The sequence below is a fragment of the Manis pentadactyla genome, chromosome 7 (genome assembly GCF_030020395.1).
Source record: "Manis pentadactyla isolate mManPen7 chromosome 7, mManPen7.hap1, whole genome shotgun sequence".
Lineage (NCBI taxonomy): Eukaryota > Metazoa > Chordata > Mammalia > Pholidota > Manidae > Manis > Manis pentadactyla.
In genome coordinates, this window is record NC_080025.1 from 127415949 (window position 1) to 127435486 (window position 19538).

Consider the following 19538-nt stretch of genomic DNA (forward strand, 5'->3'; position numbering starts at 1 on the left):
TAATGCGGGGTGGGAGCGCTCTAAGTGATATTCACTGCTCACCCAGTCTTGCCACCCACTGTTAGCAATCCTCAGGGCACCAGATCTACCGATCTTTTCCCTTCCTATTTTAGCAAAATAATGAAAAATAATTATATTGGCACTTGGCCACCTCAGAAGTGATCTTATGTCCAAGATATCATTGCAGATTCATGCAACTATCCTTCATTCCTAAAAGCTAGATGCAGAGGGGAGGGGTGGGGACAAAACATAACTGAAGTTCATCATCAATAAAGGTAATGGGAATCAGCTGCTTCAACTACTGTCCCACCAAGCTGCTTACCAGAGCTGCTAAGAAAGTATCAGCATTTTCTAAAATGGCTGGCACTTTTTCTAATGATGCTACAGAAAATAGGGGACATAGCATTTGTTGGGTTTGTTTTGTTTTGGTTTCGTTTGGTTTTCTGGCCCTGATTATAAAAATCATCCTTAATCCCAGTACACAGAATGTTAATATTTTGAGTTTTTAAAATAAAGCCTTTTTTTCTCATTCAAAAAAACTTTTAACCTAATTAGGATCATACCTGTATTATTTTATAACTTGTTTTGAAATATTTAACCAATTTCATGTTAATATTTTTTGAAAAGATCCTTTAATACTTGCTAATATATCGTATTTCTGTCCTATCAAGCAGTCCCCTACTGCTAACACTTTGTTACTAATAATTTTTTACAATAAAAATAATACTGTTTATCTTAGTATAAAATTTTGCCCATACTTTTGACTCTTGCTCTCTACATAGCCTATACTTGCTTATTCTTCCAACAGTTCTGTGGTGAACCTACTTTGGTACCCCTTGCCAACAGTGGATGTTGACACAGTTTACTTTTTCTTTTATTTTGGGGGTGGTGGTGAATCACACCAGTTTTAGGGGCTCAGGAGAGGCTCAAAGGGCTGGAAGGATGAAGATCCTCAGCCCAGCTGGGATTTCTCAGCTTCAGAATCACCAAAAACTACTTTCTTGTCTTTTCCTCTTTTCTTTTTTTTCTTCCTTTGACCTATTTGGTGGGCAGTAAGTTGTACCTCATTTTTAATTTGCACTTTTTGTTAGTGATAAATATCTTTACTTTTTTTCTTCATGTTTTTATCTACAATGTGTATTTAGTATTTGTCTATTTTTGTTCTTTGCCTCTTTTTCTGTTGGAGTCTTTATCTTTTACTGATTTGGAAAATTATTCATATATTAAAGATATAACCCACTTATTGTATATATTGCAAATAGTTTTCATAGTTTATTTCTATTTCACTTCTTTTTTCATTTTTATTTCCTTAATTATTTGTCTTTTGCCTTTTTGTTTACTTAAGCCCCAAATCAGATAAATATCTATATGCCAGTTCTTCTGTGGTATCACTTTTTATTTTAAATACTGTTAAAATATCCAGAGTTTATTTTAGTGTATGGCATTATGTAAGAATCTGAACTGACCCCCCACCCCATCCCCCGGCCTGTGCCTTACATAATATAATTGTCCCAGCACTATTTATTCCATGAGAATGTTGAAATCCATCCTCTCTAAACTGATTTGAAATGTCATCTTTATCATATGCAGAATTCTTAAATGGACTGGTAGGATCTTGTGTGGGGTTCTTCTATTTCCATTCATCTGTTCTGTTCCTTATACTGTAACATTTTATTATCATGATCTTATTATTAGCAGGTAGTGAAAGGCCTGTCTCCAAATTTGGAAAAAAATTTCAATAAAAAAATCCAGAGTTTTTGCGGGGAGTGAACTCTTCAGTAATTTTAAAGTTCCTCCTGAAGAATTATACTTTAATATTTTAGTCATTTTTTTTTTAATCCTGCCAGGCCTTGTAGCAGAACTGCTAACAGAGTGTAAATTGACTAATATAAGCTTTCTCCTCTCCCTGGGCCTCAACTTATCTTGGAGCAGGGGATGTGGGGAGTGTTCCTTATCACTGAGATGGCTGGGGGGTGATCAGCAAGTGCTGTCAATACTGGTGCCCCAGTGAACTGGATAATGAGACGCCAGTTGGTGCTGGAGGAGACATTTGTCCTTAGAGTGCTGCTAATTTTCGTAAGACCAAACCAGGTGTGTCTTTCTAGGCTAAGAAATTGTGGCTATCCATTCTGTTTATGCAGAACTCTATGGAGGCTCAGTTCTTGGACTTTGAATTTTTAATTTCCCATTCTTGGTTTCCAATTTCTTCAATTTCATTTTTCATACTAAAGGTGATGGCGGGGTATGCCCCACTTATGGAGGACTCTGAGGTAGGACATCACATTCTTTTCTACTATTGACACTGCATTCTATCTCTCAATTACATTGTCCCATTTATTTTATTTATTTAACAAACATTTATATAATGCTAGCTATGTTCAAGCTCTGTGCTAAATGTTATACATGAATTAACTTATTTAAAACTCAAGAATAATCCTACGAGGTCAACGTTCTTACCTGCAGTTAACATACAGGGAAACTGAGACACAGAAATTTTCAATAATTTGACCAGGTTCACGCAGAGACTGGCAGAAGTGGAAATGGAATTCAGGCAGTTTGTTTCCAAACCACTCTGGTATGCTGCCTGCCTTTGATATGAGCTGGTTTCTGCCTGGACTCCATGAATATAGAAGCATGACTGTCTCCCAAAGTTGAACAAGTAAGTTTGAGAAGGTCAGACCTCCCTGCTAGAGACCGATTTCCTTATCCAGTTCAGCCACAGTGCCCATCTTCCCCAGCTGTTCTGATGGTTTTAGGGATGCTCTGGTGGTTTCTGGTGTCAGGGGCTCCCCTGCCCAGCAGCCCTTCCCTCTGCATGTGCGTGCATGTGCATGCACACAAACACGCAGGAGGATCTAGCCTGGAGAATCCCATAGGTCTTTGTGCTTCTCCAGTTGCAGAATTCACAGAACCAGCCAGCAGTTGGTGGTCAGACTTGGGTATTTTCAGTGAGCAGATCACTTTGCAGTCAGTAAGCTTATCTTCTTGTCATTTGATTGAGGGGAGTGGGCGGGTGCTATTTAGAACCAAGGGACGTTGTTTGGGGGGAAGGGGATGAAACTCAGAAGGCAGTAAACCCAACTAAAGGGTTGTTTCCTCACCTTGAAACCCCTGCCCAAGCCCTCTTGCTGCCCTTCAGTTTATGCCAGGCCTCTTTCTGCCTTCCCACCTGTTTCTGGGGAAATGAGAGACCAAGGCAGTAGGGCTGGGATTGTGGGAAAGGGCTCTGGGGAGAGTACATTTCTGCCGGGAGCAAGCTGGCAGGTAGTTTGCTTCCCCTGCTCCTCACTACACCTTCCCCTTGGCTCGGCCTCCCCTGTGTCCGCCTCCCAGAGACTGTGCACTACCTGTGCTGTCCTAGTTGAGACCCGGGGCCAACTACCTGCCTCGGCCTGGTTCTGCTTAATAATTAAAGCTGATTAAAGGCATTAACATTATACTTACAAAAGACACAACTCTTCTCATTTCTCTTCAGTACAAATGTCCCTGTTTGTTCTGGCCTGGCCCTGGCAACAGTCTTGCTGCTAAGGCTCCCCCTTAAAACTCATCAACCCAAGTTTCCTACAGCTCAAAGACCCCACTCAGTCTTGCTGCACTATGATACAAGTGTACATTTCACTGCCCATGCCAACTGCCCAGTCAAACTAAATCAATTCTAAAATTTCTTTAGGAAAAAATTCTTTTTCTCTTCACACTGAACGTATCTTCACCTTTCACCTCCCTATTTTTCTTTGACTTTTAAAAATATGTATGTTTCCCCAGCTGAATTTACTCTCAACTGTGCTCATTGGAATACCTTTTTTGAAAATTGTTTTTTTTTTAGCAAAAGGGATAAAAGAGTAGATGGATGAGAACAAAAACAAGAAGGTAAAGGAGTGGGACTCTTGGGTAAGGTCCTTGCATGAGCGATCAGAACATACATTCCTATTCTGCAAGGCCTCCCAAGTGAGACAGGATGTCCAAAAGGTCTGTTCTGTACTGATTATAAAGAGCTAAGCCCAGCTAAACCCCAAGGAGGCAACATGTACATGTTTTAATTTTCTATGAAAAGCTATGTTATGTGCTTTAAAAGAACATTAGGGCATCCTTAACCTGGGGTCTGTGGACCCTAATAAATTCTATACAAAACTTTTGAAATTTTCTGGGATCCATAGGTTTATGCAAACAGATCAGAGACATCTCCCATCCACCTCACCATCCCACCCACCCACACCCCCAGCCCCCAAAAAAGATTGAGAACCTCTGCTGTGGAAAGTGGTGGCTTAGGGGATTTACCTTTATGGATGTCAGGGATAACGCTGAGAATGAAAGGAGCAAGGGAGATGCAAGGATCTGCAGGACTAACTGGCTGTTCTGAAAGCTGCACCACCACCAAGCTGTGTGATCTTGGGCAAACTAACCTCTCTAAGCCTTAACTGTAAAGGTAGGATAATGAGAGTTCCATAGTCATAAGGTAGTTGTGACCACTAAACAAAACAGTTCCTGTAAAGTGCTTAGCATAGTACTTGGCACATATACATTATAAATGTGAATTATTAGCTGTCAGTGTCAGTTTCATCTCCATCATCCCCCCAAATATGTTAAGTTACACAGAGCCCACAGTACTGTTGTGCTTCCCATCTTCAGGGAGATCCAAGTGCTTACCTTTTGCAGTTGAAGGATTTATGCACCAGAAGTGACCACTGCAGAGATGGGAGTAGATGAGAGCCCTCCCTATAACCCTGAGTGAAGGAAACCAGGGGGACCTGGACTGAAAGCGGCATTGCTTAATGCCCCCGCATTGGGTCTTATCACTCACCCTGAGCAAGAGCTCTTCCAGCACGTCACTTGCGTTAGTCAATATGGCCTTTGTTACTCCTAATGGCATGAGCTGTCTTCCCATCTCACAGCTGCATTGTATTTCAACTTCTATCACTCACTTTATCATCACCACCACCATCCATTACTGCTTACTACTTGTCTTGTTCCAGCTCTTTAAAAATAAGAGATAATATGCCAGTCCTCATCTTCATAGACTATAAAATACATCTCTTACTCTCCCTTTTTCTGTGCTCTTCATTCTATGGACATACTAGTATTTGGACTATTTCCTAAGAGAGTCGATGGAAATGTAAATACTAATTTAGGAAATATGTCAGTGCTGCTCCCCAAAAAAAGGTGCTGATATGGTATTCCAGCATACACTACAATCACCTTTTCCCTCAGTGAACTTTTAAAGTTTAAATAAATATATGAAATAAAGTTCTGTAGTAAAGGTGCACTTTCAGTTACCATAAAGCAAGATAAAAGCTTTAAAAAAGCTGTTGCCTTCTTTGCTACTGTGATACTCTTTGTAACTTTAATCCCAAACTGGTCAGTTCAGTTCTGGGCCTCTGGGACTTGAAGCAGGCAGCCCCCGAGCACTGTTTTGCATGAGCTGTGCATCCCAGGCTGCAAGCCTCCTGTCCTGAAAGTCCCCAGCGAGCAGCGCCTATGGCAGTTGTGGGTTTTTAGGCCACCCTCCTTTAAGGGGAATGACTCTCTTTTCCACTGACACGGAAGCTGAGATACAAGTGGAAGGAGCTGTGTATCTTGAGGCATCTTGTTTTGTATGAAAAAGCAAATGAAAATACATCAGTCATATACCTATTTTCCCTTTGGAATCATGGGTCTTTTTTTAAATGGATAGGGAGGAGAAGTATACTCAGAAACCTGAAAAGATTACTTCTTAGAAGAAATAAGATGAGGAGAGCTGTGAGCTGTGGCTTAGAAAAAACAAGAGTGTACGAACAGGGCTCGCCACTGGGACTGGCCGGGAAGCTGGCGCCGTGCGGGGCACTGGAAGTGCGGGACGGCGCCTCGGAACACGGGTGCTTCGCGCGTCCTCCACGGGCCCCTGCGGGAAACATGCTTTCTCTACAAACAGGGTTTTCCTCATTTAAGTCAGCTAAATTTTCTCTTAAGATGAATAGTTTTCATTCAGGAAACATGTTTGTAGATGTCATTCCAGGAAAATAACTGTTTAAGTTTTATTCCTTTTCACTATAAGCATTGAGCATGATTGTTTAGGACCTTCATCTTTCTCTTTCTCCATCTTTCGTTTTCTTTTCCACTATTACTGCTGCTGCGACCACGGCTGTAACTCCCTTGCCACTCCGAAGCAAGCCCCTCTGCATCATTCTGCCTTCAACTGGTAAGGTGGATGGAACAGAACTTGTGAGCCCTGTTTTGCAGAGGCAGCTAAAGCCGGGGTGTGCCCAGGGTCACACAGCTGCTAAATGGTGAAACCAAACCCAGACCTCCAGCACTCCTTCTACTGCCCGATCGGGGCTCCCCTCTTTCCCCTTCACTCCGTCTTGTCAACGCAGGAAGAAAAGAACGTATAAAGCAAGTGAAAGCCATCATCTGTACTATTCATCTGATTAAACTATTACTTGATAGGGGTTGCTATGTTGCAGGATTGTTCTAAGGAATGGTCATAGCCATATTTTACTGACTTTAAAAGTCAGTTAACTGATAAATCTTAGCAGAGACAAATAAACGAATGGCATCAAAACTCAAGATCTAAAGATACCCCATCTAGGAAAGTAGCTACTATGTGTATGGCTATTTGAATTTAAATGCAAGTTAATGAAAAGTAAATAGTTAAAAATTCAGTTATTTAAGCACACTAGACACATTTCAAGTGCTCAGTAGCCTTGTGTGGCCTGAGGTACTGAATTTTTTATTTAATTTTAGTTTATTTACATTTAAATTTAAATAGCCACATATAGCTAGTAGCTACTGTAATGGACCACACAGATACAGAACATTTCCATCAAAGCAGAAAATTCTGTTGGATAGCATATATCTAAAAGGCTGTTATATTTAAAGTAAAATATTGTGGTCTTCTGGCAAGTTGTACCCTCTCTGCATGAGGGAGGATAACATGAATACATCATGAGCCTTGCCTTCCTGTGACCTTCTCAACTCATAGACAGCATGGCTTTGCTGGAAAAGAAAACAAAAAAAACTACCATGTGACTGTAATAATCCACCACCAGTAAACAGCTGGCAGGAGGCTTGCAAGAACTGGCCTATTTTTGTGTACTGCAGAGTCCCAGGCAGGAAAACCTGAAACAGGAGGCAGTGGTGACACCTAGACCCACTTCCTAGTCTCTTATTCACGACCCAGGCCACTTGCGCATTTCCACTTAAAGGCCTCACAAGTGCAAATTTCTCTTCTTAGCTACAGGCGTCCTTAGGCCAGGCATGCTAGTGGATATTGACCCCAGAAAGGATCCAGTAGCCAGTGCCTGGTGGGTCACAGGGCTGAAAGGAGCAGTTACTACTAGATGGATTTCAGATTTCACAATAAAATATGACTACTCCTGAGAAATGGGAACATGGAGATATGTAATGGGGTTCTTGATTCTAGAATATGCAAAGGGGCCTTACAGTTCTCTCTGCCCCACGTGTTTTGCTCACTCAGCCCTTTCGCAGCATTGAAGTCCATCCTCTGTCCCTACTCCCTCCATCATGACCTCCACAGGTCCAGAATGCCTTCCAGAGGAGCTCCCAAGGGAAGTGGCAGTTTCTCTGACTCCCAGTCTCCCCAACCCAGGGAGATAAGTCAGTGGCACTAATTTTAGAGAATGTTTAGTCCTAGTCTCTTTAGTGCCTGGAGCCTGGTAAGCATGCAACAACTACTAACTGTTATTATTACTAAACACACACTGAACTGGAAGGGGATTAATGTTCAGAGCATCCACTGGGATACATTAGGATTTCTAGGACACATTCTTAGGAGCTGGTCCAGTAAGCCTGCATTTGGAGGGAGCAGATAGTACGCCTCACACTGAGAATCCCTACTTTAGGAAGCCTCTGTTACTGATGGAAGCATATTGTGCCCATCAGGTATACCAGGGCAGAGAGGACTGAGGTTCAGTGCTCCAGAATCGCCAGGCATTTCCTGTCACTCAGGAAACGTAGCTGCCACAGCTGGAGGGGTTACCAGCTGTCAGGGTTCTTTGATACCTTTTTCTCCTGCAAAGATGCTGACCCATGGATACCTTCAGAAAGGGCAGGACTGCCTCTTGAAAGTGCCATTGTGATGTTCAGATTCATCATTTTCCTTGCGGAGTCTGCAAGTCCAGAGGGGATGTGTAATCTCTCCATACCATTATAAACTGGGGTGGCCCGGGTGTTCATCATTTGTACACCAGGAATTGCTAATCTGGGCTCTGCTTCTTAAAGACTGAAAGAGGGCCTTTACAATGAATGACAGGCCACGTTGGTCTCTATTAGTATTCATCTGAGCCATGGCCAAGTCCTTCAGATGGAGCTTTTAGATGCTCTCAGTGTTAAAAGCTGAATGCTTCCAGAGCTGGCTTCACAGGGCCCCAGAGGGTATCAGCACATACTGCCAAGGCGGTTGGGCGTACCTTCATCTGCTCCTGGTCTGACTATTGTCAGCTTTGGGAAACTTGAGCCAGGAACATGCTGGGCAGAACACTCAGGCCGGGGCTTCAGAGCAGAGGTTCCCAAGAAGGTGCCAGCTACCTTACAGACAGACACCACTGACTGTGGTCTCCTCTTCATCCCTAGTGTCCTCAAGGCCAAATTACATGTTTTGTTATTTCATTCTCCTTCCCTTTAGGTCCCCAGGTCTTTCTGAGTCTTTGTATTCGAAAAACAGATTCTGGTCTTAGATGATTCCAGCTCCTTGTAACCAAGACAGACTCTTGGTGCCTGTCATTGCAGGTAATATTCTATAAAGGGATTTTTTTTTTTTTGGGCATACCAAATCCAGAGCCCTAATTGGAAGAGTTTAATTGGATTCATTTCTATTCGATCCACGGATAAAAAAGTGAGTGTTCATTGAGCATGTAAAAGGGGGATTAATCACTGTTCACCCCAGAACCAGAGTACCATGACAGGAAAAATTCTTACAGAGTGAAGGGTTTTTTTTTCTGTGTATTAAGGTATCACTGATACACACTTTTATGAAGCTTTCACATGAAAAGCATTGTGGTTACTACATTCACCCATATTATCAGGTCTCCCCCATCCCCCATGAAGTCACTGTCCATCAGCATAGTAAGATGACACAGAGTCACTACTTGTCTTCTCTGTGCTACACTCTCTTCTGTGTGACCCACACACACACCATGTGTACCAATCATAATACCCCTCAATCCCCTTCTCCCTCCCTCCCCACCCACACTCCCACACCCTCCCCTTTGGTAACCAACCACTAGTCCCTTCTTAGAGTCTGTGAGTCTGCTGCTGTTTTGTTCCTTCAGTTTTGCTTCGTTGTTATACTCCACAAATGAGGGAAATCATTTGGCACTTGTCTTTCTCCACCTGGCTTATTTCACTGAGCATAATATCCTCCAGCTCCATCCATGTTGTTGCAAATGGTAGGTTGTTTCTTATGACTGAATAGTATTCCATAGTATTCCATTATGTATATGTACCACATCTTCTTTATTCATTCATCTACTGAGGGACACTTAGGTTGCTTCCATTTCTTGGCTATTGTAAATAGTGCTGCAATAAATGTAGGGGTGCATATGTCTCTTTGAATCTGAGATCTTGTTTCCTTTGGGTAAATTCCTAGCAGTAGAATTCCTGGGTCAAATGGTATTTCTATTTTGAGTTTTTTGAGGAACCTCCATACTGCTTTCCACAATGGTTGAACTAGCTTACATTCCCACCAGCAGTGTAGGAGGGTTCCCCTTTCTCCACATCCTCACCAGCATTTGTTGTTGTCTTTTTGATACTGGCCATCCAAACTGGTATGAAGTGATATCGCATTGTGGTTTTAATTTGCATTTCACTGATAATTAGTGATGTGGAGCATCTTTTCATGTGTCTGTTGGCCATCTGAATTTCTTCTTTGGAGAATTGTCTGTTGATACTCTCCCTCCATTTTTTAATCAGGTTATTTGCTTTTTGGTTGTTGAGGTGTGTGAATTCTTTATATATTTGGGATGTTAACCCCTTGTCGGATATGTCATTTACAAATATATTCTTCCATACTGTAGGATGCCTTTTTGTTTTGTTGATGGTGTCCTTTGCTGTACAGAAGCTTTTTAGTTTGATGTAGTCCCATGTGTTCATTTTTGCTTTTGTTTTCCTTGCTCGAGGAGATGCGTTCAGGAAAAAGTTGCTCATGTTTATATTCAAGAGATTTTTGCCTGTGTTTTCTTCTAAGAGTTTTATGATTTCATGACTTACATTCAGGTCTTTGATCCATTAGGAGTTTACTTTTGTGTACAGAGTTAGACAATAATCCAGTTTCATTCTCTTGCATGTAGCTGTCCAGTTTTGCCAACACCAGTTGTTGAAGAGGCTGTCATTTCCCCATTGTATATCCATGGTTCCTTTATCATATATTAATTGACCATATATGGTTGGGTTTATATCTGGGCTCTCTATTCTGTTCCATTGGTCTGTTGTTCTGTTCTTGTGCCAGTACCAAATTGTCTTAATTACTGTGGCTATGTGGTAGAGCTTGAAGTTGGGGAGTGTAATCCCCCCAGCTTTATTCTTCCTTCTCAGGATTGCTTTGGCTATTCGGGGTCTTTTGTGGGTCCATATGAATTTTAGAACTATTTGCTCTAGTTTGTTGAAGAATGCTGTTGGTATTTTGATAGGGATTGCATTGAATGTGTAGATTGCTTTGGGTAGGATGGCCATTTTGACAATATTAATTCTTCCTATCCATGAGCATGGGATGTGTTTCCATTTATTGATATCTTCTTTAATTTCTCTCATGAGTGTCTTGTAGTCTTCAGAGTATAGGTCTTTCACTTCCTTGGTTAGGTTTATTCCTAAGTATTTTATTCTTTTTGATGCAATTGTGAATGGAATTGTTTTCCTGATTTCTCTTTGTGATAGTTCATCATTAGTGTATAGGAATGCAACAGATTTCTGTGTATTAATTTTGTATCCTGCAACTTTGCTGAATTCAGATATTAGATCTGGTAGTTTGGGAATGGATTCTGTAGGGTTTTTTATGTACAGTATCATGTCATCTGCAAACAGTGACCGTTTAACTTCTTCTTTACCAATCTGGATACCTTTTATTTCTTTGTTTTGTCTGATTGTTGTGGTGAGGACCTCCAGAACTATGTTGAATGAAAATGGAGAGAGTGGGCATCCTTGTCTTTTCCCAATCTTAAAGGAAAGGCTTTCAGCTTCTTGCTGTTAAGTATGATGTTGGCTGTGGGTTTGTCATATATGGCCTTTATTATGTTGAGGTACTTGCCCTCTATACCCAATTTATTGAGAGTTTTTATCATGAATGGATGTTGAATTTTGTAGAATGCTTTTTTGGTACCTATGGAGACGATCACATGTTTTTCTCCTCCTTTTTGTTGATGTGGTGGATGACGTTGATGGATTTTCTAATACTGTACCATCCTTGCATCCCTGGAATAAATCCTACTTGATCATGATGGATGATCTTTTTGATGTATTTTTGAATTCAGTTTGTTAATATTTTGTTGAGTATTTTTGCATCTATGTTCATCAGGGATATTAGTCTGTAATTTTCTTTTTTGTGTGGTGTCTTTGCCTGGTTTTGTATTAGTTTTTGATATATTTTTGAATTTGGTTTGCTAACATTTTGTTGAGCATTTTTACACAGAATGAAGTTCTTTTTAAAGGTTCTTGGGTAAAGTGAACATTCCTCTTTTTATTTATGCTTTCATTAGGATTTTGAAGGAATGTCAGTGCACTGTTATTAACTCGAATAGCTTGCACATCACAGCCAGTATGGTTTGGGGCCTTCTGGCTCTCAGGTTACCTGTGTCAATTCAGGGACTCACTTCCCAGCTCCACCATTTGTTTAATAAAGAGCAAATGTGCAGAACCCGGCAGCAGCAGCCTGGCAGAACAGGAATCTGAACAGGATAAACATGCTTCCTTTTTGTGTGATGCTGTCTCCCCATACTCCTGCCAAGAGTAGGGTATCAAATGAAGGGGAGGTTGTGGTTGGAGTCAGTAAAGTGAATGCCCAAGTGGCACCTGCTCCATTCAGCAGATCTGCCTTCCCAGGGCCTCCCACTGCACATCTGTTCCCAACAAAGCCTCTTCTCTCCTCCTGTTGGTCAGACTGAGAGTTAAGGCCCAAGGAGACATACTGGTTTTGTTTTGTCAGCACGATTGTCTGTGACATTATAATAATTACACCAAATCTTCATTATTAGAAAGGCCCCAATTTAGAGATTTTCAGAGCCTAAATGGGGTTTTCGAAGTGAAATTGATAAAAACATCTTTCCTCTTATAAAGCTAGCAAATGGAGCTGAAAATCATTGAAGGGGTCTAAATATGGAAACTGAGACACTGCTCTGAGCGAGACTACAAAGACCCTGCTTTCAGACTGGCTCACTCCAGAGGCGTGCGGCAGTTCTCCTGGCTCTGCCCAGCCCAGCCCAGCCCAGCCTCTGCACTGCATATAGCACTCTAATGTACAGCTATACTATGTTGTTCTCAGATGCTGATAAGTTTCTCACCTAGTGGGTGGAGGGCATTAAAATAAGTTGATGGGGTAGGGCAGCAAAGGAAAAAACCTGTGATATAAATTAAAGAAATGCCAGGAAAATATATTTTGGGTGGATGCAGAGCATCCAATTTCAGCTTGAGTTTCCATCTAAACAAAGGCAGCTCTTACTGTGTTCTACAGTGTATGTACGCTACTGAAGCATGTTTTTGATGTGGAGCTGGCTCACTGGAAGCTCTAGAAAGGTTTTAGAGCCACACTCTGACTAATTTAAACTTCAATTAAAATCATATAAAATGAAAGATTCCGTTCTGCAGCCACACTCGCCACATTCCAGGTGCTCTACAGCCAGTCCACCAGCCAGTGCTCGAGCAGAGCCTGTCCGTCTCCACGGTGAGCTCTAGTAGGCAGCACTGTTTCAGAGACGGCTCTGAACCTCTTGCAATGTCTTGAGTAATGCTTGAAATGCTTAAGCAAGCTTTGGAGTTTCTATTTCAGCCTTTTTGGAAGGGGAAAAGGAAATCTGCTTGAATGTTTTTCGAACAACTCCTTCCAGCCATGTTACTTAGACTGAGATCTTTATCTTTTTACCTTTAAAATATTTTTCCTCCAAAAACCTCATGATCCTTCCCCACTCCCAGCCCACTCCTCAAAAAAAAAAATTTAACCATAAGAAGGGCTTTCCTCTTAGGAATGTCCACTTTCAGCTGACCTGTTCCCTGGCCTTTCCTTCCTTAAGCTTTTTGCAGACCTGCCCTGTGACTGGAGAGTTCTTTTCTCGGTTAAACAAAGCTTCTGACTAACAAGGGGCCATGCGAACACTCAAGGGCTAGGAGTGTGTACATGAGCTCCTCCATTTTGTGTACAAACACGGAGTGTGGACAACACTTCGGGGGGTGGAATACTGACCTGGTAGCCCCTTCCATTTTCAGTGACTTTGGGGACAAAGGGCAGGATCTTTAATCTAGCTTCTTCCATTTGTCTGTCCCTAACAGCTACCATGAGGTTGCTTTACCACAAGACAAACTCTCTATGAAATAACAGTGCTACCCCAAATTTAGATAATGTCTTTTTTCTCAAGAACTTAATTTAAATATAATGTTACTTATTTTCACAGCACTCTTATGAGACAGAAGTGGCCTGTCAGTTTTATAAATATAGCCTTTTAGTTGCCACATACAGATTACCTGTCATTCAGATTACTCATGAAATTTTAAATCCTTGGGCAGTTTCTTTAAGCAAACCAGGGTAAGCCTGGACCATCTCCTCCAGCCCTTACCCAGTGGCTGGGTACTTAAGGAATACACATTAGTTCCTATCAGCTTAAGGAAGACATAATTAAGGAAAGGAAGTCTGCTACAAAAAAAGCACATAAATTCCAGTTTTGAGGGCGGTATGGGGAAGTGACATACCCTACCTGTGGCTCAGCTAAGGACTGTAAGAGCTGCTCGTAAACATGCACCACTAGCACTCTATGCTGTCATGTTTACCAAAGGATTTGTAAAAACCTTCCACAGGTGGATGTCAGGGACAGCTCTGTACCCCAGGCACCAGGGTGTGCATGGGAGGCAATCTTCCTGTGGCTGCCCCTCGGGCAGCATGTTCTAGTGGCCCGTCTTGGCCATCGCTTTTTAAAGATCGCAAGGCCTATGTGTGGCAGACTGCCCATTTCGAGTAGATGTTTACTGAGAATGCCGCAGGGGTGGTTCGTCTTTGGGGAAGAAGGAGGCAGCTGGGAGACCTAAGAGGCTATCCTTTTAGGCACTGCATCTTGCATGGATGATGGGATTCCTCTACTCTACAGGCCCCATCACCTGGTCACCTGATGGTTTTAGTAACCACTGGTGGTGATTTGTGTAGAGCCATGACTTCACTGAGAGTTGCATCTAGATAACTCCTGATTCATTTCTATACCTGCCTATCATTTGTATACCTTCTGCCTTTATTAGCTGGAATTCCCCTGTGAAGAACTTGTCCCCATTAACAATTTGATTATGCTAAGTACAGTCCAGATTGGAACAGCAGAATAAATACTTGATCAAAATGAAATTTAAGATAGATTTCTTACTATGAGACTATAAACTGCGTATGTTTACTTCCACTTTCTAATCTGCTGTCTTCAGTGTCTCACTGCCTAAAGCAAGTTTAATTCTGCCCTGTATGTGCTCTTTCTTTGTTTGTATTCTAAATGGTACTCTACAAATGTGCTTAGTGAGGTGTTGGAAATCAGGAGCATGTCTTTGGAGGCTTCCCTGCATTGGTCTGTGCTTGTTCCAGTAGAAGAGGCAGGGCAGGCTGGCGGGTGCTTTGGGGCTGCTTCCTTGTACTAGTCTCTTTCCTTTTGTGCCTATTTGAAATTTTCCATAATAAAAAATTTGAAAATAGTAACAGTAATAGAAAAATATATAAATCTCCATTCCTAACTCTGGATAATTCCTGATTGGCCCACATATTCATTTCTATACCTGCCTATTTCAGTCCTAGGTTCAGGAATTTCTCCCGAAGTTTCTGTCACCTTGGCTCCACTTTGTTTGAAAATAGCAACACTTTACATATTGCCCATACATGGTCCACTGGTACGTAGACTTTGGAGACCTCCCACTCTTCTTCCCAGTCATTTTTCTTGAGGAAATTTCCTAAGCATTGCTTGCCCTCTCTGTACACTCAGATCAGATGTCCTGAGCACACACATGGCCTGCAAGCTTTAGCTGAACACTTTTCTCTCCTGCCATTTTCAGTTTAAAGCCCTCTTCTTGGCAGATCAGCAGGCCTTGGAGCTAAGCTCCAGGATGACAAACCACAGTAGTTCTGAACACTGAAGCACAAAACCCAGACTTCATTCATGTTTCTGGGCACTCCAGTAAGTTCAAGAGGATATCATGAAATTATGTCTCCAAATATGTTTTGAAATAAATTTACTAATAAGAGTAAAAGAATCCCTTTTTAACATCTGGCTTATGTGAGGGCACAAGAGGAACTTCCTGGTGGTCTGAAAAATCAGGTAAAGGACACGACACTGTCCTACTAGACAGTCACTGCTGAAACAGTTATTCCAGAGAGTGGTTTTTCCAAGAGAGGCTTGAGATTGTCAAGCAAGAAGGGAGAGAATCTTGGATGCTGAGAAGTACCTATTACACCAAAGTATGTCTCAGGCTGCTACTGGCTTCATGAGAATATTCAGTACCTGCCAGATGTAAGACATATTTTCATGCATAAATCTTTCAAATGCACCCAAAAGCCATGGACTTAGAAAACACGGAAAAAGAAGATTAAATGTCCCAGAAGCAGCTAATACAACAGAAACAAAACCACTGGGAGAGAAATGGTTTTTGCTCTGTTTCCTCCTTATCTTACTATCAGGAGGGTTACCTGGATCCCCTTTCCATTTGATTCACTGACATTCTTTTCATGACCTTCCTTTTCTAGGCTGTGTCTGTCCTCCTTCCTGGTCCTTGTCTGTTATTCTCAGCTTGCCCACTGGACAAGCTTCTTTTCCCTTCACGGTCTCCCATCTCTGTACCAGTACATATCGTGCCTGTTTGTCCTCATATAACAGTGGCTTTCCTTAGACATCAATCACTGAGGCAAACTTTTTCCTGGCCTGCAAATAAGATTTTTAAAAGGACTTGCTTCCTGCCTGTCATCCCTAGAAATCCCTGTAGATACCGTTGATGGCTCCTTAAAAACTGCAGAAGGTACTTAGGTAATATAATACATGGTTTCGCTTTTTAGCTAGTCATTCCTCTCCTTTCTAGTCACAGTCTTGTGGACCCTCATTTAAACCAGCATTTCCTGATACATGTAATTATTTATGTCCATAAACCACAGACAGCATTGCATTGTATATTTTCCCTTTGGGTTTTAAGAATTTTCCTCTTCCCCCAACTATTGTGTTTATTTGGTGGTTTTATTTGGTGGTTTGTTTGTTTAGCTCTCTCTTTTTCTCTCACAACCATCAATATTTTTCTCCCAACTAAAGATATTTTCATGACCAACTTGGAAAGCCCTTGAGCCGAAAGATTCAGTTACTGCAAACAACAATTCCCAAAGGTTTCCCAGATCGTGAGGGCAAATGAAAGGCCCATTCTTCCTCAGGCTGTCTGTCCCCCTCTTGTCTTGTCACGAGGTGGGGCAGAGCGGGTGGGGGGAAGGCAGGGCTGGCTGGTTCTGGGCGACCTTGACCACGCCTGCACCTCTGCTCTGCCAGGCTCAAGCCTGCGTTACTAGATTCTGGAGGGGTTCAGACATTTATCAGCGTGATGACTTCATATCATACTCTCCATGATCATCTATTTGACATTCTCAGTATTGATTAGTGGGCTAGCCTGGGTCACTTACTCACCAGCGCACTGAATCGGCAGCTAGTTCATGTATGTCACAGTGCAGTTCCAGGGCCAGTTCTAACCATCACTGCATTTCAGAAGGGGAGCTCGGCCAGTCCATCCGCCCCGATTTCATGGCTTTTATCTCTAATCTTCACATCTTTGAAGGCCTTTCGTGAATGATGTGCCTCCCTGTGGGGCCAGATCACTGCTGAAAGGAGATCTGTGCTGTCTCCGCTTTCCTTTCTGTGTCCTTGGAGCTTTAGGCTAACATCTGTGGCCCCAACCAGACCTCATCAAACCTCTTATTCAGAGCCATCTTTGAAGTCGCTGACACTTACTATACACCTCCTGTGTGCCAGCTGCCGTGCCAGACCTGTTCCGGGGTCAGCACAATAACTCCATGAGATTCCTAACTGCTGTTTTAAACGTGAGGCAAGTGAGGTTCACAAGCCATTAAGTGGCAGGGCCAGGATTCACACGTAGGTCTTTCTGACTTTTGTGGCAATAAAACAGCCTATTTTACCCTCACACGGAAAGCACCTGAACTCCCCATACAGCATTCGGCTACACTACCCTAAGAGTGTTGTTGCGGAGACAATCCACACTTGGGAGCACAGTGAAAGGCTTCAAAGCTCTTCAGTCAGCAGAGGTCAAGGCTAAGAGGAATACAACCAGGTTTCTGAAAACCATGGCGAACATGATCTATTGTCATATTCAATTATTAAGCATCAGCAGTGTTCAAGTTGCTGTATTCAAAGACACAGACCTGCTTACAATCTAAGTAAGCAGATTTACACAGAAAAAACAGCAACTACTTGGAAACAGCTTAGCACACTGCTGGTGCCGAATGAATGGTGAAGGCAGTAAAATCACAGGAAGAAGAGAACCTGGTGGACTGTTTTGTCAGGGGTAACCCCATGGAGGACACGGGGATTGTCAGGAGACTAGCACTTAGATTGGCAGCAGATAATTCTAGGCAGAGGAATTGGCCCAGCAAGTACATGTGGTAGTTGAGGAACACTCAGGAGACAAGGTCGGTTGTAACGAAGGGGTAATGTGGAGTGTTTGTGGAAAAGGCTGGCGTAATCTCTCAGCTAACAGCATTTAGACTTTATTTTTCTCATAGTAGAGAGCCACCAAAGTTAGGGGGAGGGGGCGGCGAAGGCCATTCCTAAGTAATATTTCAAGAAGATTTAGCTAACCGTGATATACAGACTTACTCATCAAATCTCAGAATACTAAAAGAAGTTAGTCTTGGGAAAAATAAATGAATCCCCTAAGTAAATAAATTGAATTTATACATACATATGTGTGTGTGTGTATTCCATTACACAGTAGGTAAATGATGAAACTCATTACTCCAGGAGAGGTCAGGAACAGAGTAGATCAGCTCATGAATGATAAATCAGAGTGTGCAAGGCTATGACCCTGACCTTTAAAGTTACTCTCATTGGCGCCCATGATCTACCACAAAGCCTCCCCTGGTACTACCGTCAGAGATGGACCACTACAAAACCTCATGGCCTCCTGTTTTATGGAAAACAAGGCCAAGTCCCTTAATATGAGCAAATGGTTACTTATATTAGAAAGCAAGACTGGACTTGTGAGTAGATGGCATTATCTTCCATACATGGAATATGATCTGAGAGGCTCAAAGACAAAAACTTCTGTCCAAAAGTATATTCCTTATCACTTACAACACTTTAATCTTAAGCCATACTACTAGAGATAGATTAAGTCTTGAAAGTAATTGGGGGAGGGAAACAGTAAGAGTCCCCCATTACTGTACCTAAGAAATTTTAAAGTATAAATATCCTCTGATTAGGAAGTCATACTCCTTGGTATTTATCCTTGCATTTGTGAGAAACTGCACATGAACTTGGCATAATAGCAAAATAGGAAACCAGAGGGTAAGTCATCAGAGCACTGGCTAATCAAAATCAAGCACCTACCTACAAATGGAATACTCTACAGCCACTAAAAAAATAAAGCCACTGTGTAGTTGCAAGGGAAGATCTCATAAAGACAAGGTGCACTCAGTGAAGTAAGCCAGGTAGAGAAAGACAAATACCAAATGATTTCACTTATTTGTGAAGTATAAAAATAAAGCAAAACAGAAGAAACAAAACAGCAGTAGACTCATAGACACAGAGAAGGGACTAGAAGTTACCAAGGGGTGGGGGCTGGAGAAGAGGGGGAAGGGGATAAAGGGGCACAATAATGCACAGTCACAGGTAGTTTGGTCACAGGGACGGTAGTACAGCACGGTGAATACAGTTAATGACTGTAACATCTTACTACATTGATAGACAGTAACCACACTAGAGGGGTGAGGATTTAATAACATGAGTAACTGTTGAACCACTGTGTTGTATATTTGAAACCAACGTAAGATTGTATATCAATGATACTTTAATAAATAAAAAGGCAAGGTGCACAAGAGTATGCTTAGCATGCACTGTTTGAGTGAGGAAGATGCACAGCCCTTGTAGACTCTTGGCCATCCAAGAGACTGGCCGTAGCAGTCACCTCTGGGAGGGAGACTGCCTATTCTCTGTACTCTACTTTTTTTACTTTGTCCTCTCTGTTACCCATTTTTCCAAAGTAAGTCCCTGTTAATATAGAGGTTCTCCTGAAAAGGGGGAAACTTTAAAAGACTTATGAACACCTTGTGAGAAATGGTGGCCTTGATGAGAGGAATAAGCCCCTCAAAGAATGGATCTGTGAGGGGGTCTCCTTAGCAC

General features: G+C 42.0%; 1 protein-coding gene across 5 annotated transcripts in view; it reads left to right on the forward strand.

The window, feature by feature from the left end:
* Positions 1-19538, forward strand: part of NRF1 (nuclear respiratory factor 1) — a 145142-nt gene that overhangs the window by 117798 nt on the left and 7806 nt on the right. The window contains exon 11 of one of the 5 annotated variants that reach the window (XM_036909045.2): positions 8618-8721. The exons of the other annotated variants lie outside the window; for them this stretch is intronic. Coding sequence (XP_036764940.1) covers positions 8618-8673 — 56 coding nt within the window. The 3' untranslated portion in view covers positions 8674-8721. The remainder of the gene's footprint in view (positions 1-8617; positions 8722-19538) is intronic. 5 annotated transcript variants of the gene reach the window in all.